Source organism: Carya illinoinensis, chromosome 5, assembly GCF_018687715.1.
Source record: "Carya illinoinensis cultivar Pawnee chromosome 5, C.illinoinensisPawnee_v1, whole genome shotgun sequence".
NCBI classification, from domain to species: Eukaryota; Viridiplantae; Streptophyta; class Magnoliopsida; order Fagales; family Juglandaceae; genus Carya; species Carya illinoinensis.
The window spans coordinates 38967401-38990638 of record NC_056756.1 but is presented as its reverse complement, the minus strand read 5'-3'; the positions used below and the strand labels follow the sequence as shown (position 1 = coordinate 38990638).

The 23238-nt window shown below is 34.9% G+C and overlaps 2 protein-coding genes across 2 annotated transcripts; both read left to right on the top strand.

The window, feature by feature from the left end:
• The first annotated feature begins 1618 nt into the window (after positions 1-1618).
• LOC122311406 (RING-H2 finger protein ATL1-like) lies at positions 1619-2345 on the top strand. Its single transcript, XM_043125956.1, has one exon. It carries the CDS (start codon positions 1645-1647, stop codon positions 2188-2190), a length of 546 nt encoding a protein of 181 aa, XP_042981890.1. The 5' UTR covers positions 1619-1644; the 3' UTR covers positions 2191-2345.
• Positions 2346-6717: 4372 nt separating this feature from the next.
• LOC122310332 (RING-H2 finger protein ATL58-like) lies at positions 6718-7254 on the top strand. Its single transcript, XM_043124227.1, has one exon. It carries the CDS (start codon positions 6718-6720, stop codon positions 7252-7254), a length of 537 nt encoding a protein of 178 aa, XP_042980161.1.
• Positions 7255-23238: the final 15984 nt, after the last annotated feature.

Here is a 23238-nt window from a genome sequence, read left to right as displayed (position 1 = left end):
GGAGGCATCGTTTTATGGAAAAACCGTGTGCCAAAGAAATCTGAGGCAACTCTGGCCCGTTTGTTTCGATCAGAACCTGGAAACCTCTCGAATCTGATCTCCCACCGAGATCTCAAAGTGAAATTTTTCTCCTAAAGGTTCTGATGCTTCAAATCGCCAGTTCAGAGCACAACACCTTGGGGCTTTTGTTGATCTTGAGCCTCTCGGTGTTGGGGTTCATGATGGACTAGTTCTTGGTGAATGGAGGCATCGCAATAGTGGTGGGTCAGAGTTCGATGGTGCATGGGGGGCAATAGGGCAGTCACTGGAACATCACTGTGACATAAGGATTACGAGTAGCTGCTTGAGACTTCATCGAAGAAGGAGGTGCAGGGATGGCTACGGCAGAGAGGGAAGATAGCTGCAGCTCAACGAACCCCCTATGATGGTAAGGTGGTGACACCAACGGCAACACTCATGGGTTGCAGAGAGAGAGAACCCAAAATTAAAGAGGCAAGGGAGATGACTATCAATTGCTTGCTGGAAAGCATGGGTGGCTGGTGGAACGGGCCAAAGACAAACTTGGTCTTTAATTCGATGAGCTCAGACATCGATTCAGCGAGCCTGGAGAAGTCTCCTTGGTCCATCTGATGGGATTCTTTGGTTTTGGTGCGGAGCTCTGAGGCGGATTTGAGGGAGGGCATTGACACCGAAGAGGCCAAAGTTGGATTGTGACTCTTTGAATTCGAGGTCGCAGAAGAAAAGCTTGCCATGGGAAGGTGACTCGAGGTCCTAGCTTCCTTTCGCGAACTTTCGAGTCTCCTCCTCTTATTGGCCGTGTTTTCCCTCGTCCTCTTATCGGTCTCAGCCGATTCAGATTCTCAACGGGTTGTAGCCATCGACTAGATCTACCAAATATCTGGCTAGAAACCCAGAACCCAATTTTGACGAGGATTAGAGAAACCAGAGAGAGAGAGAAATGGTGGCTGGAAGGAGGAAGAATTTTTCTCGCATCGTGTTGATAACGTGTTGTGAATCAATCAGAAAAGAGAGAGCTTCAAAGATAGAGAGAGAATGAAAGAGAGCCATTCTAATTGATTGTGTGATATAACATCAATATACCCATATATATAGGGTTATAAAAGTCTTAATTGACGACTACGACTTGGTCAATTATGACAACTAAATGTAGTCATATAATACAAGATGGTTTATAACACTTATATATATGTTGAAAATTTGAAATGGTAGGAAGTCAAACTCATTCATTCCATTAATATTAAATCCAGCTCCATTATTTTAGGACTTCTAAAAGATGTAATATTTGTTGAAATCTAAAGAAAACTATTTGTGTATATTTGAGACGTGCAAGTTTCGTATATTAATCTTTTAATAGTAAGTTTCGCACTTAAACTTCATCCTTTTTTCATTGGAAACTATTGCAATCATTTGACCCGCCATGTCCATGCGAGTGTCTGAACTCCAAAAAGTCAAAGACGCGGACGTCTCGGTCGGCGCGGTACTTTGAATTATCAAGCAAGCAGTGGCTATCTTCTCTGCCAACTCATGAACTGGCCGGTAGACTTTCGCCATATAATACCCCATTTAAGATCCATCTGCTCACTCACTGCTCGTCCTTACATTTTTGCCTTCTTTACTTGCTTCATGGGTTTACCATGCGTTAACACTAAGTTTCCAAAGCTCACTCTGAATGTAATCACCTCTCAAAACCTTTTTCCGGGCAACCTCGTAAAAGAATGCATCCTTGTTTTGCTATTCTCGTGCCTGTCCCTTCTCAGGCAACTCTTCTTCTTCAGAGATAGCGAGGATATTCGGCCATCTCCATCATTGGTGCCCGTCCCTTTCCACTTCATAGGCGAATCCATCAAGAGGCATCTTCCTTCTGTTCAATATGGAGATATTCTCAAAAGAAGAGGAGTTTGTATAGCCAAGGAATGTATCTGCGTTGTGTGCATGAATTCCATAGAAGCCGGCGAGGGCGTTAGAGAGCTCTGCAATTGCTGCCACGTGTTCCACAAGCAGTGCCTTGATGTTTGGATTGGTCAGGGCCAGGCAACATGTCCTTTGTGCAGGGCCAAGCTATTTCCATTAATCCAAAGAGAAGAGCTTGAAACATTGGGAGGTGATCCATGGAGAATGGAGAGAATGGTTTACTTGTTTGGTGAGGATTATGTAATGGGTACTTCTTGATTTTGATATCGATCTTAGATAAGTGTAAATGACACCATCCCAACTTCTTGTTGTTCTTCCTTTCTAGGCAGGAAATGCTGATTACTCTGTTGTTTCACTCATATTTTCTAGACATGATTCCTCATAATAAAGGGAAGTAAAAGGTTTTTGTCAAATATATAAATTTTTATTGTTATGATCAACATATATAGTTTCTAATTTAATGCTTCCATTTCTTCATATATATGTACTTGTTCTATATAGATGATGTATAGATGCTTGAATTTCTGGGCCAAGTAGTGAAAAGAGTACTTATTCGGTCAATTTGACCAATCTTTGATCACCAGGTAAATATCGCGGCGGTGAGCAAGAAACATCAAAACTTTCAGATTCAGACAAACAATTAAAGCGACGGCGTTATTTTAATTTATTGATCATGTCAACTAATTTTGAACAACTGCATTATAATATATATAATTTATATATATATATTTATATATAAATATATATATATATATATATATTTATTGTAGCTGCATTTTATTTTTAATTGAAACTTAGAACTCGTTTGGATATTGAGAAATCTCGTCTTATCTCAATATTTAAACTCATTTAAATATAAATATTTTTTAAATTTAAATCTTTAATTTTTTTTCTAATTATTATCTAATCACTATCATTTTTTCAAACTTTTAAACAAAATCTAAAAAATAATTTAACTTTTTCAAATCTTTAAAATAAAAATAATATTAAAAAATTATATTAGAATAATATTTAAATTTTATAATATTTTTATTCAACTTTTTCTTCCTCATTTTTTAAAATCTTATAAAATATTTTAACTTAAATTATTTTATTATTATTCATAAATTTTTCATTTCATCACAACCTCCTAACATGAACTTAGTGACGTTACATTAATATGTTAGCACGTTACATTATATATATCAATACCTATTGACGGAAGTACAAGAATTAACTTTGTCAAACTAACAGCAATTAAGTATCGGAGTACTTGCCCGTACCTCTTGGTCATCGGCATACTAGTTTTTCTCTTATATTATATGGATTCTTGGATCACAAGTAAAAGGCAAAGACGCGCTTGCTTTATTTATTTTCGTGAGGCCGTTATACTCTTCAACCCATCTTTGATCTCATTTATTTTATATAATTATTATAAATTTTAAAAATATTTATTTAAGATATAATAAATAATTTAAATTTTTTAAATTTTAAAATAAAAATAATATTAAAAATTTTATTCAAATAATATATTTTTAAATTTTTATTTCATTCCATATCATTTATATAACAAATGAGACTTTGTCGAATTATGTAGTGGTCATATTATTAGGACCCCTTCAATTAAGTTTTTTATTCTAGTTAATGTCAAAATTAGTTGTCAATTCAGCAGCATATTCGATGCGTTAAACGTTAAAATAAATATAAATAATTAAATTTACTTTCACTTAATCTTGTAAATTAGTGTTCATTTTAAATGATATTAGAGTAAATATCTTGAGTTCAAATTTTATTAAACTCACTTTTTAAGAAAGAGACGGACTAATATGTACGTGAGAGAGAGTGTTAAATTAACTATAAATAATTAAACTGTAATGTTATTAATTATCTTAATTTTTATCATCTTTTTATGATGTAATATTAGATGATTAGAGATTAGTTTCTCAAATAATATATAATAAATAATTTATTATCATTTAATATCGCATCATATGATAATAACAGAATGATGAAAAAAGAAATGATGAATAAATTTTTTGATACGATTTTTATCTATTAATTCGAATGAAGACCGGCTTGGTGTATGCCCTTGAAAATTAGCTAATTAAAAGTTGTACAATTTTGGTCGGTCAAGCGAAAGTGATCTATTCCAAAAGTTTTGATATATATAGAATGGACCAAGCTGAATTTTCTTGGTCCCCAAGCAGTTAAAAAAAAAAAAAAAAGGCTATTGCGTTCATACTTGGACGTACCACTTTTGAAACAGGCTAGCTCGCTATTTTTTCAAGACGAAATTCCTTAAATATATAATATTTGGATCTTATATATAATATTAAATGTTGTCACGAAATGATATATGCATACTATATTTCTTTCTTTGAATTGTGAAAAATATTTTAGAGAAAATTTGAAAGATGGATTTGCCTTTATTTATTTATTTATTTATTTTCAGTACTTAGATATTCATGATGAGGCTAACTCCTTGAATTTTATATTCTAAATATCTTTCAAAATTCAAATAAAGATAAATGTTATGATTGTTTTTTTTACTACTTGGATCAAACTCCTTTAATTTAATTTTCTGCTCCTTTAATAAAGATATATATAATACATATATATATATGTAAATATATATCTCAAGAATATTTATATATTACTGGGATCAATATCGTGATTGTGAGGCAACAAGATAGAAGATATTATATATATATATATACAGGTACTCAAAGTGTACGATTGTCAACTTATCTTCGTAGACTTACTAAAAAAAAAAAAAAAACATATTCAAGTTGCAGACTTATCTTCGTTGAAATGTCTTTTAAATGGGCCGTGGGCTAAAGCATATGAACTGTGTCTAATTTTTTAGGATAAGCCTAATTTTGAAAGGTGCCAATTAAATATCTTTTCATTTTATTAATTAAAAAATAAATAAATAAATAAAACTATTCTTGTCCCATCAGTCGACAGTCATCAAGGGAGAGAGAGAGAGAGAGGAGAAAATCCCTTTTTTGAAATTTTGAATGTTTCCAAGGCCACTTGTCTAACCTTTATAATTGGTGACATAACGCGCGGCATGGTTGACAAATTAGAGTATATATTTCGGAACCGAGCTATCCAAAAATCAAAAAATAAAATCTAAGAAAAGAAGAGAAATATTTTATATATTTGAGTGATGAGAATACATTAAAATTTATTTAGATAGTCAAATAAGATAAGATTATTTTATATAAAAATTAAAAGTTAAATAAAATATTATTTTTTAATATTATTATTATTTTAAAATTTAAAAAAATTGAATTTAGATTTAAAAAAATTAAATTATTTATTATATTTTATATAAGAATTTATAAAAATTATAATAATAAAATATGATAAAATAAGATTGGTTGAAAGTATTTTTTAATCCAAATCGCTTTATCTCTTATTGATGAACATATGCATCAGAATTATTCCAAGTATGGGTTCTTAATTTTAAATGTCCTTCCTTCTATATATCATGTGACTTGCTATATATATAAATATATATATATATTCAATTAGGAAAACTCTATTTATAAGCCAGTATGGATAACGTATCTAATAAATTTTTTAATATAATTTAATTTTAAAGAGAAATTTTAAATTTAAATATTATAAATCAAATCTTACTGAATAAGCAATATAAAATATATGTTTCACACACTTGCTTGTAAATAGAATAAATAATATACTCAGTTAAGCAATTAATTTAATTCCAAAAAGTCAATATCAAGCTAGGGATTCTTCTGTAGCTCTGTTTATAATATTGTTGCCACAGGATCATCAGAGCATTATAATGAACATCGATCTAGATAACGATAAAGATATACATATTATATACCGTTTGTTTATGTTAGATTAGAGACTCAACCATGGCAGTTGATAGCATTATATAAATTTTAATATAGTCATGATTTTTAATCAATCATTTAACACTCTCTCATGAAAAATTAAAAAAAATATATATTTCCTTTCAACTACTTTACCAACAAATAAATTATTTACTAATGGCACACCCATTTATTTATTTGACTGGATTTAGATATAAAGATAGTTTTAACTCATCTTATCTCATCATTATAATTTTTTTAAATTTCTACACAAAATACATTAATACACAATTCAACCTTTTAAAATCTCAAAACTATAATAATATTAAAAGAATAATATCCTAACAATATTTCATTCAAATTTCAACTTCCATCTAAGGTTACGTTTCGATATTGAGTTGAATTGAGTTCTTTATAAACAGTAGTGAGTTGAATAGATAGAGTGAGTTATGTGAGATCCATCTAAAATCAGTTTAAATGTGTTTGGACGTTATGATGAGTTTAGTACTATTTATGAAAAATTGAATGAGATTGTGGGTCTCATGTATAAAAATGTATTGAATTGAAAAAGGTTGTGGATCCTACATGTAAGGAGGTTTTGAGTTTAGATAAATTTAATAATTTGAGAATTTAGTGTTGGAATGTTAGACTCAGTTTAAAATTAAAATGAATTGAGTTGATCTTTGTTGACTCTTGCAACCAAACGGAGCTTAAAACTATATCATCCCATCTTATTATCTGTTCCATGATGCCGATATGTATAGACACCCCCTTTTTTTTAACATGAACAATCAATAGTGACCAATCTTCTATGCATGCCAACTCAACTGGCCATGAGTTGACTTTCTGCAAGCAAATTCCATTTAAGATCATCTGATCTGCTCCTCCCAATTGGTAAGTACTGCTTCTCCTTCATTTTTGGCTTCAATGCTTCGTGGGTTTGTATTGTCTTATTAGCATGACTAAGTTTCCAAAGCTCACTGGCTTAACCTCACAAAACCTTTTGCCGGGCCGCCTTGTGAAAGAAGTTCTCCTCTTGCTACTCTCATACCTGTCTCTTCTTAAGCAACTCTTCTCCTTTCGACATGATCATCATCGGCCGACCGAGGATATTCGGCCATCTCCTTCAATGGTACCCGTCCCTTTCCACCTCATAGGCGAATCCATCAAGAATCGACTTCCTTGTGTTCAATATGACGATATTCTCGAAAGAAGAGGAGCTTCTACAGTCAAGGACTGCGTGTGCGTTGTGTGCATCAGTTCCATAGAGGCCAACGATGGGGTTAGAGAGCTATGCAACTGCTGTCATCTGTTCCACAAGGAGTGCCTTGATACTTGGATTGGTCAGGGCCAGGCGACATGTCCTTTGTGCAGATCCAAGCTATTTCCATTAATCCAAAGAGAAGAGCTTGGAATAATATCGGAAGATGATCCATGGAGAATGGAGAGAATGATTTACTTGTTTGGTGAGGATTATTTTATAAATACTCCTTGACAATCATGTCTAAATATTACCACCTTACAAACGATATCATTATTGATACTAGCATTAATCTACCTTCCTCATGTTTTAGAAGAGTGTCAATGGCACCATCCCAAGTACTTCTTGTTGGGAAGACTGTTATTTCTTTCTTGGCAGGAAACAATGAATGTGTACTTTCACCGATCGAGATTCTACACATTCCTCACGATAAAGAAAAGCAAAATTAGGTTTACAACATAGTTTCTTATTTCCTACATCAAATTTTGTTTCCTATTTCTCTGAATTTCGTACAGAAATATATAGTAGCTAGTTGAAAATAATTAAGGCCACAGATTACAGCAAGTGGCATGCATGCACATGATCATCTCTTAATCCATGAATTAGCTAGCTGCTAGGATGCTTGGATTTCTGGTCCAAGTAGTGAAAAGACCTGTTTTGTCTAGTTGGCCACATGCACGGGATCAAAGTCGTGGGTGAAAAGGAGAAAAACCCTTTTAGATCCAGAGAAACGATTTGGTTGCTTTCCTTGGAAGCTTGTTTAGGCGGACTTCACCATCAATTTTTTAATACAAGCTGTTTCAGTACTGTGGTTATTGAGCTGTCATTTCGAATTGAAAATTATGGCCACCCAACAATATTATATATTTTGTCTAAATTTCCTCAACAGCAAGTCGTCGCTCTCTACAATAATTCTCGTGATAACAAAAATTTTATTGATCATTCTCACCAACTATATATTATATTTTTTTCTATTTTTTTAATTTTTTTTCTTTTATCAAAGATATAGATGATGAATTGAAAATTTTAATATATATATATACATATGGTTTGTAAAAACTAAAATGATGAATAGTAAACCTCATCTCTTAATTATTCTGAGATATATGATTTGCATATAGAGATTGATGGATCATAGCATGCGGTCAATGTCGTGACCGTGGGGCAAAATATATCCGAAAGATTTGGTGTGTTTTTTTTTTATTGCTCTGCTAGTATTTATTATTAATAATTATTAATTCATTAATATTTAATTATATGAATAATGCTGATATCACCACTCCTGCTACGAGTCACTATTGGTTTTGTTTTATTTTATTTTTATTTTTTTTACTTCTTAATTAAGGAAATATTTTTTTATGATGTTGTATTTTTTAATATATATATATATATATTTAAAAGTGTTAAAAAAATACATGTAAAAAAAATACATGAAAATAACTAGCGGAGCTCCCCCAGCAACTACCAGCGGTGGCTGTAGCATTGTCCATATAGTATAAATAGTATTTAACGTATTAGTGAGATTAATGAACTTGAATAATAAGACTAAAATAATATAGTTAGTGTCTAATTATACTAGTATATTAATTTTATATTATAATATTAATAGACTTGAATAATAAGATTAGATTTTTATGTTATATTAATTATTATTATTATTATTATTATTATTATTATAAGAAAATCGTAACCTTCATTAATCATTGCTTGGAATCAAAACTTCAATACATGTAGAAATAGAATTGAAAGTTGTGGAATAACCACTGATGCCAAGAGCATCCTTACTTAAAGGCACGAGCAACACAGTTATTTACTTTTACAGTATGCCTAGTTGACCAAGTAGTAAAGGAGTTGAGGGTGGTTTTAGTGCTTGAGATCAATTGACCTGCGTAGGTGTGGGAATCTGAGTTTGAATTGAGGCCCTTTACCACTTGTAGGGAGTCCCCTTCCATTATGACCTCTTGATAGCCATTTGATTTACAAAAGATGGAGGCTTATAGTGTCGCGTAAGCTTCTGCCTGGAGGGGATCTGGGAATAGGTCGTGCTGCATCCTTAGAGTAGCTAGCACCCTCCCCTCATGGTCCCTGATAAAAGTAACCACACCCACCTTACATTTGACTTTGTTAAGAGTTGTGTCCCAATTTAGTTTAAGCCTATCTCTGGGGGGTGCAACCCAGGCAACATACTGTTGCATTTTGTCTATAGAGCACTTGCCCTGCTGCTGAATTTGTTGCAGTTCCTTCATGAAATGTTTTGAGCTCTGAGCAATGGTACTTGGGTGCAAAAAGGACTTTTTGAAGACCATGTCATTCCTCCTCTTCCAAATTAACCAAGTGGTTATCGCCAATTACTTTAGCATAGGGGCTAGCCCTCTTGATCGCAATGTACAGATGGTTGACCCAGTTTTTGATTATATAGCTCAGTGATCAAGTGATAAGCACTTTTGACACTGAAATTACTTGAGGTTGTGCATCTCCATATCAACCTATCTGGTTTAGCATAGGGGCTTAGATGGATTTCTTTTATTATAGCAGCTCCTTCCTTGGTAAAAATGGCATCAACTAGATCTCGCTTCCACTCCTTAGCAGTTTTGTCAATGAGGAAAGAGACCTTTGTGTCAGCATGCATGAATCTAATGGAGGTTTGGGGTTTGAAAGTTGATTGCCTTGGTAGCCACATATCATTTCATATTTTTGCTGACTCTCCATCCCTCACTCTCCAAATCAAACCCTCGTGTAGGATAGGCCTAGCAGCCAAGAAACTCTACCATAGAAAGGAGTTGTTTTGGCCTACTTTAGCTTAAAGGAATGAGTTTTTGTGGAAGTACTTTTCCTTTAACACCTAGGTAGCAAAGGAGTCTGGATTAGAGACAACCCTCCAGCACTGCTTGGCTAGAATGGCCAAGTTAAAATTTTCAAAATCTCTAAGTCTCAGGTCACCATTGCACTTTGCTCTCTTCATCTTATCCTAGTGTACCCAGTAAATCTTGTTTTCTTGATGTTGCTGCACCCCACCAGAAATTTCTTATCATTTTGTTTAGCTCTTGGACTAGTTGCTTAGGGAGTTTGAAGATGCCCATGTTGTAGGTAGGAATGGACTGTATAACAACTTTGATGAGTATCTCTTTCCCTACTTGTGAAAGAAACTTTGTCTTCCAGGTGCTAATTTTAGTCTGCACTTTGTCCAGGATGCTTCTGAAGGATTTAGTTCTAGACCTACAAATAAGGGTTGGTAGTCCAAGATATTTCTCGTAGGAGTTGGTCTCTCTGATTCCTGCTATGCTGTTGATAAATTCCTTGGCTTCTCCTTTGTATTCTTGCTGAAATAAATGGAGGTTTTCTTCTTATTTAAGTGCTGGCCTGAAGTTGTTTCATAAGATTCTAGCATGGATAGGAGTCTGCTCTGCTCCATTGGATTTGCCTTGTAAAAAGAAGGCTGTCATATGCAAAAAATAAATGGTTAACGGAAAATTTGTTTCTCCTAATAGGCAATCCAGTAATGAGACCAGATTGCTTAGCTTTGTTCAGTATATAGTTGAAAGCTTCTGTGCAGAGGATCAAGAGGTAGGGAGACAGGGAGTCCCCTTGTCTAATCCCTCTAGTTGGGTGAAAACTTGTTTGAGGCACACCATGATGAGTACGAAACTGAGCATACACACTTCATGATGAGGTCAATCCAGCCTTCTGCAAAGCCGAGTTCCTACATGACAGATTTCAGAAAGTCCTATTTTATTCTATCATATGCCTTCCTCACGTTCAACTTAAGTGCCATAAACCCATCACTTCCCTTCAATTTACCCTTCATGGTGTGTAGAGATTCGAAAGCCACAATGATGTTATCTATGATGAGCCTTCCAGGCACAAAGGCAGTTTTAGTTTGGGAGATAATTTCAAATATTTTTTTTTTAAAGAGACGAAGGTCACCTGTCCATGAGTGACCTCCTTCCAATTTTATTAAAAATAACCCTCACTTATGACAGAAGAATACCGTGGAACCAATCAAAAACATCAACACCCTCCCAAAAAAAAGGAGATAATGTCTAATAATACATGCTTCATCCTATTAGCCAAGGTTTTAGCAATGATCTTGTACAAGACATTGCATAGGTTAATGGGCCTAAAATCAATGACCTGAGAAGGGGAGGATTTCTTGGGAATTAGTGCAATGAGGGTCTCAATCATTTGGTTAGACCACTTCCTAGCATTAAGGTTCCAAAACTGCCTTATTTATCCTTGGTCCTACTATCTTCCAATTCTCCTGATAAAAAAGGTCAGGGAACCCATCGAGTCTAGGTGATCCCAATGGGTTCATGTTGTTGATAGCCTCATTGACCTCGGCTTCAGTGAAAGGTTTTAAGAGTGTGGCATTCAGGTCCTCAGTTACTTTCTTTGGCATGTTAGCTATGTAAGCCTCTATGCCAACAGGCCTTGATGTAGTGAACAAGCCCTAGAAAATTTCTTGAAAGACTTGGTTAATGGCTTGAGGGCCCTTAAACTCCTAGCCAGCATCATCCCTTATCTTCTGGATGTGGTTATGTTGTCTTATTTGGCTAGCACACTTATGAAAGTAATTCGTGTTCCTGTCTCCATTCTTTAACTAGTGCTACAAGGTCGTCTATTGCCATTTGGTATTTTCAGCATCAAGCATGGAGTCTATCTCTTTCTGCACAACTTTAATATCCTTATACAAGTGGCCTTCATTGGTTTTTTTTTAGGGAATCCAACCAACCAAGTTTGGATTTCAGTAGCTTTCCTTGACTCCTATTCATGTCCTGGCTCCAAGCTTTTAAGCCCACCTAACAGTTTTTCAAGCCTAAGATGGAGTTTTGTAGGTCATCAGGTTGCCTTCGGGAATTTTCCCAAGCTTTTTGAATTAAAACCTCACATCCAGCCTTTTTTATCTAGGTTGCTTAATACCTGAAAACCCTTCCCTTTTTCTGTTCCTCTTCCTTGCCATGAGCATGGACAAAGATTGGCCTATGGTCTGAGGCAATTGCTGACAAATGGTGAACTGAGTGGTCCTCAAACATAGCAATACAGGCAGTATTACCAAAGGCTTTATCAATTCTCTCTTTAGTAAAGGATTGCCCTTTTCGATTGTTTGCCCAGGTATATCTATCTCCATTGTAACCTAGATCATTAAGGTCACAGGATTCCAGTACCTTTCTAAAGTCCACAATCTGCCTATGTGGTCTAGGTGTAGCCCCAGATTTTTCCTTATGGCTCAAAATTTCATTGAAGTCCTTGAGGCATAACTAAGGGGTATTAGCCTGAGGTGTTAGCTCTTTGAAGAGGTGCCAAGACTCGCCTCTTTTTGCAGTATTTGAGTGGCCATAAAAACCAGTCATCACCCAAGGGAGTTCATCAGTCGATAGCTTGACAGAGGCAAAGATGTGCCAAGTTGTGTAAGAAATCACAGTTAACTTAACTGGAGGATTCCAAATGAGAGCTAATCATCCACTTCTTCCCTTGTTGTTCACACTGAAGCAGAATTCGAAACCCAGTTTGATGTGAATTCTCTCCAATTTGTCACTACCACATTTGGTTTCTATGTAGAAAATCAAGGTTGGTGTGACACCCCCAGATTTCGCTTAGGATTGAACAGACATCTGAAGCGTCGAGACATGCAACACAAGATTACCTGCCCCCATTCATGACATATAAGATGAAATATTTCTAACATGCATCTAGCATTATACAATATTCACAGTAGATAAATTTGTTTCTTTAGCAATATTATGCACTAAACTAAAAATATCTCAAATACTTGAAATATATTTCATACATAAAGGCATACTAAACAGCCATGATCAAAAGAGTACTGGAGATACAACAACATAAGTACAAGTAGGAACCTAAGTTAATTACTATGCCATCATCGACATCGCACTGTAACTTAGTCGATCGTGTTCAATTAGTCAGATTCGGATTCTCCTTCGGGTCTTATAACAAGATCTACCATTCAGGGAAGAATGGTAGTTGGGACTACCATAATGAGATTTGATTACAAATATCAGTAAGTTAACAGAAAACTCCCACACAGGTTAATGATGTATGCATGACAGTAAAAGTATGAATGCATAATTAAAATCGTAAGTAAGCATAGTATAACTTGACATATAGTATGGTATAACTGATATAACCTGAACTGAAACGTGAACTGAACTTTACTTAACATGATATGAACTTGAGCTTAAAACATAACATGGACTAGCAATATAACATGAACGTGAACTTGAAACATAACATGGACTTGAAATATAGCATGAACGTAAATATATATAACATAAACATGAACTTGAACTTAACATAAACCTAAGCATAACATGACATAAACGTGAAGTTGAGATCTAATGTAAATGTGAACATAACATAATATGAATGTGAACTTGAACTTAAATATAACATGTACGTGAACATAACATGATATAAACGTGAATTTGAACATAACATAAACGTGAACATAGCATGATATGAACACGAACTTGAAACTTAACGTGAATATGAACATAACATAACATGAACGTGAGCTTGAACATAACATAAATGTAAACATGAACTTGAAAAACTTAACGTGAACGTGAACATAACATAACATAACATAACATGAACTTGATATGAAACTTGACTTGACATGCACTTGATCTGAAACTTGACTTAACATAAACTTGAAATTTTAGTTCTTTAACTGCTTAAACTCAACTTCTTGACATGAACTTAAACTTCAACTAAAACTTAACTTAGCATAAACTTGATCCGAGTACTTTACTTAACATGAACTTGGACTTGAATTATAATAATAAAAATGATTCCACCAGCCGTTTGGTCAAGAATAGTGAACAATCAGAATGATTTTGCCTAATATATTCCATCAGAGATACTCAGATAATCATAATGATTCCATCATGAGTATTTTAAATGAACTGCCCTAAAAATTAGAATGATTACGATAGGAATATTTACATAACTAAACTTGAACTGCATTCTAACAATCAAAATAGTTTCGCCAAAAGTACCTTATGTGAATTACAAATGGAGATGCTCGGACAATCATAATGATTACATCACAAGTATCCTAGATATAACTAATTTGAACGTAACTCGAAAGATATGTCTTACTTGAGATGAAAACATTTTATAACATCACCTAACATATAATAGATATCATACTTAACATGACATACTTGAAATAGTAAATATTACATGATATGACATACATGTAATATATGACATACTTAACATGACATATAGCAATATGTGACAGAATAGATTGTGTAACAAATAAATATTCATGATAGAATAAATCATGCATAACAGATAAACATGTAATGACGTGGCATGGCATGAAATAGATGGTAACATACATATATAAACTGTAGTTTCCTTATCCATCATACATACATAGTAAACTGATAGTAAGTTAAGAGCTAACTTACCTTGTTTGTCGCGTTCTATAGAAATAAAGCACGAAACATGAGGAATTGTAAGAAAATATTTTAAAAGTTAGAAATTTAATTACTTATAATTAGAAATGTGTAAAAGAGACAAACTAGAGTAAAATTACCATTTTACCCTCTACATATAGAAAAATGACATTTTTACCACTAACTTAAGGATTTCACATCTTAATTTCAAAACTTTTTAAAATTTACATTCCTCATATAAATTTTGTCCTAAACGCAAATATTAACTCAGAAAAATTTAAAATAAATCACATTTATGGAAAACACATTATGGCCAAAACATCCATAAGCCATTTCTCTTGATTTTTGTTGCAATTCCTTCCAACTTCAAAACTCATGCTTAAACCAAAATTTTACAACAATGATCTTCCTATCCTAAATTTAAAACCATACTTAAAACATCCATTTAGGAAAAACTAATAATCAACACCAAACATTTTTGTAAAAATATCCAAATACTTGAATCACAAATTTTGACCCTAAATCAAAACATCTCCAAGAATTCCAAAAATATTAATTTTACTTCTAACATATTCATAACCTCATACTAAGATCAATCATGCTTTAAATCATCAAATTAAAGTTATCAAAATCACAAAATAACACTTGGAGTTTTTGGTTTTACACTTAGTCTAAAAACATAAACTTTTTTATTAATTAGCTTCGATAAATCTCTTGATTAAAGGCTTAAGAAGGTAAGATCTTCAAAATAAAGCACCAAATGGTTTAAAAATGTGTCCTAAATAATGTCCAACTATCAAACTTAAAATCACATGAATAAAAATTAATAAAATATGGATCTAATCCAAAAATATCAAATCTTAAGCCTAACCGAAATCCTCTTACATAGAAAAATCATATCTTTGAAACTAATACTAAATATCTTCAAAATAATATTTTAACATGAAAATAAGATACTTAGGATCATCATATAAAAATATCAAAACCTTTAGAGTAAAATCAAATCATAAAATATTCATACTTTCTCCAAATAAAAACTGTTTTTCCCCTTCCAATTTTCAAGTTTTTAGATATACAAAAATCTATCATCAAAAGCTTTATTTATGCAATAAAACCTCAATGAACACCCTTAAACACATGCTAAAAACACCCCATAAAACTTTCGGACCAAGATATGTCCATTAGCTTGGTCAAAAATTTCAAAACATAACATACTCTCTAGTTTCACTCCTAGAATGACCTTTCCATCGTTAAAAATACTTTTTACCAACCAATAACCATGGAATGATACGAATAATATGTATACGGAAACTATACTCAAATAAAAACAACTTTTATGAAGGAGTAATCGTGTGAAAATACTTACAAGTGGTTGAAAATCTCCACGCAAAAAGCCCTAGAAATCTGCCCGAGAGAGCTCTTTTGTATTTCTCTCTAAGAACGAAGTGAAGAAGTGATTAAAGGGAAAGAAGTGTGTCTTGCACGACTCTAAAATTCTAGAGGGGAAAGATATGGGCTTAAATGACCCTTGATTGGAGGTGGCTATGTGACATAAAGTGGAGAATAGTGAAGGACAAAGGACTACCTGCAGAAGTTGTGAAGTAAGGAGGTTGATAAGGTGGGTTTCTCCATCACATCAAACCACTATTGTATGCAGCCAAGGGCAGTGGATAGTCTGCTATGTTGGGGAGGAAACTTCTTCAAGAATCTTTGCCTAGGTGGCCAAATTCGTGGGCCTTGGTGAGCCTTAACCAAGTGGGATTCAATTTAGGGTTTAAAGGAGGTTTGGTTAGGTTTTGAGATGCTATCAAGTCTAAATCCAATTTTTCTTAGCCCAATCAAATTTTCAAATTTTAAAAAGTTGGATAATGATGTCTTAACAAGGATTTGATGAATTAATAGCATGTGAAAGTGATTTGATCAAGTGATTAAACACAATGCTATAAATCGGATAAAAAGGGGTTTGGAGTCCAACTTTAGGGTTTAGTGAAACCATTTAGGCTTTTGGTTTTCAACCAAGTTTTTGGAGTTTCAATTGAATTTCAACCATTTAGGATCTTACTAGGGTTGAAACCCTCTTTGGTCTGACACAATTTGGTTGATCAGATGAAAAAAAGTTTTGCTTAGGTGGCATGATCTCACACATTGATTTCTTTCACAAAACCATCTACTGGTTCCTCCTTATGCCAAGTGTCTAATACTATTCACTATATATGGTTAAGATCTTGCCAAATGTCCACATAAAACTTCTCTAACCTAATTTGGATATTCCACATTGTGATTTTGAAGACACTGCACTTAGTACTCTTATCGAGATTTTTATTCACTCCGAAAAAATACGTAATAAACTTAATACTGAAGATTCAATATTCATATTAACATACAGTAAAATTTTTTTTACCAAAACTCAACCCTAAAGTGCTCTTAAAAAATAATTTCACAATTTTGAACAGGCTTTTCGTCCAAAATTATGAAAATGAGTTATTGAGCCATAAAATCCTAAATAATCAACTGAGTCTAGTGGGACATGCCATAACGTATTCTAACACTTTTAACTACCTCAAATAATTAAAATCACAATTCTATCACCACAGTGAGTGATAACACTGATTATGTTAACTGACTAAAACCTGTAAGATTTATCAATTTGTGAAAATTTATGAAGTTTTCACAAGGTTTTTAAAGTATATAGAAATTCCACCATTGAATTTCTAACAGACTGTTACAGTTGGAGTCTTTACTTTCACCAAGAGGTGAAGTTCATAAACTATCCGAAGGTTCCCAATCCCTTGGCAGTTCCAACTCAAACAATTCATTAGTGATGGTGGGGCTGCGAAGGTCTTTGCTTTCACCAGGAGTTGAAGTTCATAAACTACTTGAGGGTTCCTAAGCTTTTGGCAGTTCCAACTAAAACAGTTTATTGGTGATAGTGGGGCTGCTCCATGAAGGGCACCTGATTTTGACTCTTTCCAGGTTTGAGTTTAGTCTTCCTTTTCTTCAAAGTTGGGTTACTACATGGGGGTTCAACTTCAGTTGTTGGCCTTTTGTAGCTAATGGCTTGAGAGAGATCACTTGAGAGGTTGGTGATATCACTTAAGGCAGGGGCCCTCCCTCTAGCCTTCCTTTTCCACATGTTGCCTCTGGAGGCTGGGTTGGTGGTTGTCTTAAGAGTTATGTTGTCAGAATCAGTGTTGAGGTGAGCTATCTTCCCAGCAAACAGAGGTTTGCAACTTGATTGCTGAGGCTTAGGTTGGAAATTCTCACTTTCCATATTAGGAAATCCTAGGTCTTGGGATTAATTCAAGTTGACTTGAGCTTCAACGTGCTTGCTTGAGGGATAACATAGGTCGGCAATCTCCATTGTAATATCCATAACTGGCTATTCTAATGAGTTGGGTTGGTCCGTGCTAACTTCCTTGGGTGTTGAAACTATTCTTGTTTTTGGTAACACTCCCCCAGCATTTGAACTGGGTCGTCCTCTAGTATCATTTCCTTCATCTTGCTCCTCAGAGGAATTCCCTGAAGGAGAATCTTGAGTGTGCTACTCAGGAGTTCCTCCATTCTTTTTCGATGACATGAAGGATGAGGGTACAGCAACTGCCCATAGCCACTACCCATATTGCTCTGAATCCTGGAGTTCAAGTTTGGTGCATTCCCATTCACATGCTGTAGGAAGCCACATTTGAAACAAAAGTTGGGAAGCCTCTCGTACTTGAATTGAACCCACACTGTCTTTCTCCATGATTAAGCATGTGACGCCGAGTCAAGGGCTTGGTTGCATTGACTTCCACTCTAATCCTTAGAAAACTACCCCATCCATATCCTTGGTCATCCATTTGAACTGTGTGAACATTCCTGATGGCTGCACCAATCTCTTCTCCCAGCTTCCTAGCTATTCCTACAAACAGGAGGTTATGTAGTTGAACCCAAAATGGTTCTGGGGTAAACTTCACCTCGTTGGGCGACAAAACCCCTTCGAACTCCTTCAAACAGATAAGATGATGATTAAACGACCATGGTCTACCTTGTAATACCTTGTTAACATCGACTAAGAGCTGGAACTCAAGAAGGAATCTGTTGTTGCCCAACTCTTTGAAAGTTATCTAGCCTGCTGTGTTCCATACTTTCCCCATAGTGGATTTAAAAGCTCCTTTGTTTGTTATTCTGTCATTGAGAATCATGGCAAGTAGACAATAGCTCCCTCTTACTTTAGAAGATAAAACGTCATCTTCAGATAGGGTTACTTCTTGCTTTTCTTCATCAGTTAGCTTCAAAGACTCCCATCGTTTTGTGATTTCATCCGCCATAATATGAGTTCTCGATGGGCAATACGCCTAAAAAAACTTGCTAGTCTAAATAGCAAAGCACAAACCCCACCCACTGAAATGGAGGGAACCTTGGGGAAAACTCAACCTAGAAAGGGAGAGTGCCGCCGTCAAACCCTAGCAGAAGTTGAGGGACTATGTTAATATGTTATATTAATTAGAAATTTAGCATAATATAATAAAAATATAAAAGTTCTATACAATATAAAAATTTTAAATATATATATATACCAGTCTAATTCGGTTTAAACCAATATCGCACTGATTTCAAGTTCTAAGAACTAATACTACAAATTCGGTCTAATTCAGTTCAACCAATTACCCACTTTTTTCTTATACCCCTAATTTTGCGTATAAATAAACCAGCTCGTAAGTAGAAATTATTAGCTTTTAAACACATTATTTATTTACGATCATCTATATATTGGACCACATTAACTATATTAAAACAAAATTAGAACACAAATATTATCTTGTGCATGAAGTTGATGTGAACGCGCACCGGCTTCCATGTCAAATGTGTATTTGATGTGTTAATTAATAGGCTTGTCGTACCATAAGTTTTACGTATTTATTAATTTCGTCGGGATCTAGGACTTGTCCTTAGTAAATTAGTTATAGAGTGAGTACTTCATCCTTAGTTAATTAGTTATGGGGTGAGTACTTCATCAATCAATTTAATTATCTAAACTCTCACTTGACTCAGAATATACTAAGCGGTACTTTAATTCACGTACGGTATCACTAACGGTTTTTATTGAGAGGTGCTTTCAATCTATTTCATCTTATTATTATAATTTTTATAAATTATCACATAAAATATAATAATTAATTATCTTTTTTAAATTTTATAATAATAATAATATTAAAAAATAATATTTTATTTAACTTTCATCTTATTTCATCTCAATTTTTAACTTCTATTTTAATTCAATACTGTCCAAACCAAACAAATTACCAAGCTTGGTTACGCATTCGCTGCGGCGCGCATGATTATATTGTACCCTGTCAAATTTCATATTATTTATGAAATGGAATAGAAACAAAGTACTTAAAAATATAAACACAAAAACACTGACGTTGGCTAAACAAAACACCTGGCCCAGTCTAAATACATGGCTTAAGTAAACAACAAAACACATAGGCCTGGTCCATTTGCAAGTGGAGCTTTTAGGGCTTCATCATAATCTTTATGCAGCCGCCTCCCTTTCCTCCCCGAGTCCACCAAGGCACGAGCACCAACTTCCACAAGAAGCTCACTGAAGCTGCAACCCAAGCCTGTTTGCCTCTGCGAGTCCGCCAAAGCACGAGATTCATTGAAGATGTGCCTCGCCCATACAATACCCTAATGCTGCCATCTCTTGCCCAGCCTTGACCCAGATGCCTCACTGAATCTCGGACCACCATTGCATAGGAAGCCCAACCCTTCCAGTCCAACCTGCGTTCTCTTGGTCCACTACGCAGGCGCCCCTTGTTTGGTAGTAGCTACTCTGTTTTCCTTGCCGAAAACATATCTCCTCTATCCATCTCAACTAAGGACTCGCAAATGACTAGGCCACAAAACCAGAGGAGCCGAGGCTCATGCCACCACATCTTAGCCCGCTGCGAAGGCCAACCACACGGCCACCACATCTTATGAATGCATGCTTATGCAATTTTCTTTAATCACAAATAATTACTATAGTCTTTAACAAAATGATAAGAGCAAATTATTGGGTGAGTTTATCCCAACACTTAATCATGGCTAAAAATTTTAATCTTCATTAATCCTTCATAAATCAAGCATGATGCTCTTAGCTTAAATTATAAAGGCATGCTTTTCAAAATTCACCCAAAAACATGTATTTTCATTCTTATCCCAATCACAAGGCTTTCTAAATGCTCATAGATCAACCCTAGGTGAAATAAATCAAAATTTCATGCCTTAATCATAACTAAATTAAAAAACCATGCATGGTTGATGATCAACACAAAGTAGAATTAAAATCTATCATAGCATGCTTCTAATCTCAAAATCAAACCTTCAATGATTATTCTAAGACATTAATAAATCATATCAAAATATGCTAAGACATGCCATAGCTAAAATTTCCACTTAAAACAATTTAAATACTTAATCTATTCTTAATGAACCCGATTTTGAATTAAGCATGGTAACATTATTCTAAACTCAACTAAAATTGATCACTTCCATATTTAAAAACAAGACTTGGCATATAAACTAAGATCTAGGGTAAGAATAATTACAATTTTCGTGACTCACTCAAGCTTCCAGTACAAGAACTCACAAGAACACTAAGAACACTCAAACACTGACACATTTTAGCCTCTCACTAAACTTTAAGGGGGAAGAAGGCTCTCAATACTCAAGAGGAGCTTGGAGATGAGGTGTGAAGAAAATGAGGAGATGGAGGGGTTTTTAATATGCAACAATGGGGGAGGAGACGTTGGTATTAATATAGACAATATTCCAGTTTCTAATAAGGAACTGTAGATATTGTACAGAGCATTGTAAACTTTATTTTTCCTCATGTTTTATAACCATTTTTTATTCTTTTCTAGTCTCTAGAATATTGTACTCACTATGTATAAATATCCATGCAAATGCAATACAACGACATACAAAATTTTAGAGGAAATGGTATTCTGTTATGGTATTAGAGAGTTTTGACTAACATCTCTTGATCCATGGATCTCTCTTCACACCCACATCCCCCACCTCTCACATCTCTTACATCGACTCTTACTGTCATGCCATCATTCTCTCATACTATCTCTATTAAACTTACTGCCGAAATTTACCCTTTCTGGCATATTCAGATTTCGGCTTATCTCCGGGGCCAAGTGCTATCCACTACATCGATGGCTCTTTCCCTCCTTCCCTTGAGTATCTTCCAAACACAACCCAACCCAACCCTGCTTATTCCTCCTGGCGACGCATTGACCAACTCGTCTTGAGTATCCTATTTTCCTCCCTTTCAAATTATGTTCTTAACCATGTCCTCTCCTCCAAAACTACTCAAGCTCTCTGGTCATCCCTTTCCTCCTTGTTTGCTTCTCATTCCCATGCCAAATTATTTTAGGTTCGCTTTCAGTTTGCTAACTTAACCCATGGTGATCAAAGCATCATTGAATTATTCAACAAAGTTCGGTAATTATATGATCCTCACTGCCTCTAGCAACCCAATCTCATACATTGATTTTGCGACTTGCCTCCTCACAGGTCTTGGTTCTGCCTATGATACTTTTGTCACCTCAGTTCCTACTAGGAAAGAGCCTATTTCCTCACATGAGTTGTTCCAACTCTTGTTGGTTCATGAAAGCAGAATTGGGCATAGTGCTCATGGTTCTCTCTCTATTGAACCCTCAGCAAACTTCACCAACACTTCTGGTCAAGGATGTCGTAATCAATCCTATGAGGTTGCAATGGTCGTACTGGACGTGGTGGCCATTCCAACTACAAAAACAGAGGAGGACGAAGCTTCTCCCCTACTACCCCTCAGCAACCAACCTGTCAAGTCTGTCAGAAATCCGGCCATGTTGCACTCCAGTGCCACTATCGCTTCGATCACAGCTATCAATTTTAGGCTCCAACCTCTTTCTCGGCAAACTTCACTCAACCCATCAACTTCCAGGACTCTATATGGTATCCGGATTTAGCAGCAACCCACCACATCACCCACGACTTCAACAATCTCAATCTCAGCTCCGAAACTTATTGTGGTAGTGAACAGATCTAAGTAGGGGATGGTTTAGGCCTCCCTATTCAAAATACTGGTGACTCAACTCTAACCTCTCATCTTCCTCTTTCTTACTTCAAAATCTTCTCCATATCCCTAACATTACCAAGAATCTTATCTCTGTCTCAAAATTTTGTAGTGATAACTTTTGTTATTTTGAATTTCATGCTTCTTTCTTTTCTGTGAAGGACATCTCAACTGAGAGGACCCTCCTCACAGGGCCAATTCATGATGGCTTATATGTCTTCTCTCTGGCATCTCATTCAAGTTTCACTCCATCTCCTTCTACTCATCTCAGTGCAAACTCCTCTATGGATCAATGGCATCGTTGGTTTGGACATCCCCATTACTCTACTCTCTCTCGTGTCTTGCACACCACATGTTTGAAGAATTTTCCCTCTATCTCCAGCCACAAGTTTACTGATTGCCCATTACCTAAAAGCCATCAACGTCCTTTTGAACCCAGTTCGGCCCAGTATAATAAGCCTTTAGTTCTAGTCTATGCAAACCGTTTAGGGCTTGGCCCACACTATATCTAGGCAAGGTTATAAATACTATGTCTCATTTGTGGATCAATATACTCTGTTTACATGGTTTTTCCCATTAAAACTGAAATATGATGCTCGTCATGTATACTCTACTTTTTTACCATTTGTTGAACGCTTGTTTAATTCCAAACTCATTACCATTCAAACCGACGGGTGTGGTGAATTTAAATCATTAACACCT

What these genes read in the sequence shown, in the direction of transcription:
- LOC122310332 (XM_043124227.1), top strand. Translation starts at nt 6,718, where the DNA reads ATGACTAAGTTTCCAAAGCTCACTGGCTTAACCTCACAAAACCTTTTG.
- LOC122311406 (XM_043125956.1), top strand. Translation starts at nt 1,645, where the DNA reads ATGGGTTTACCATGCGTTAACACTAAGTTTCCAAAGCTCACTCTGAAT.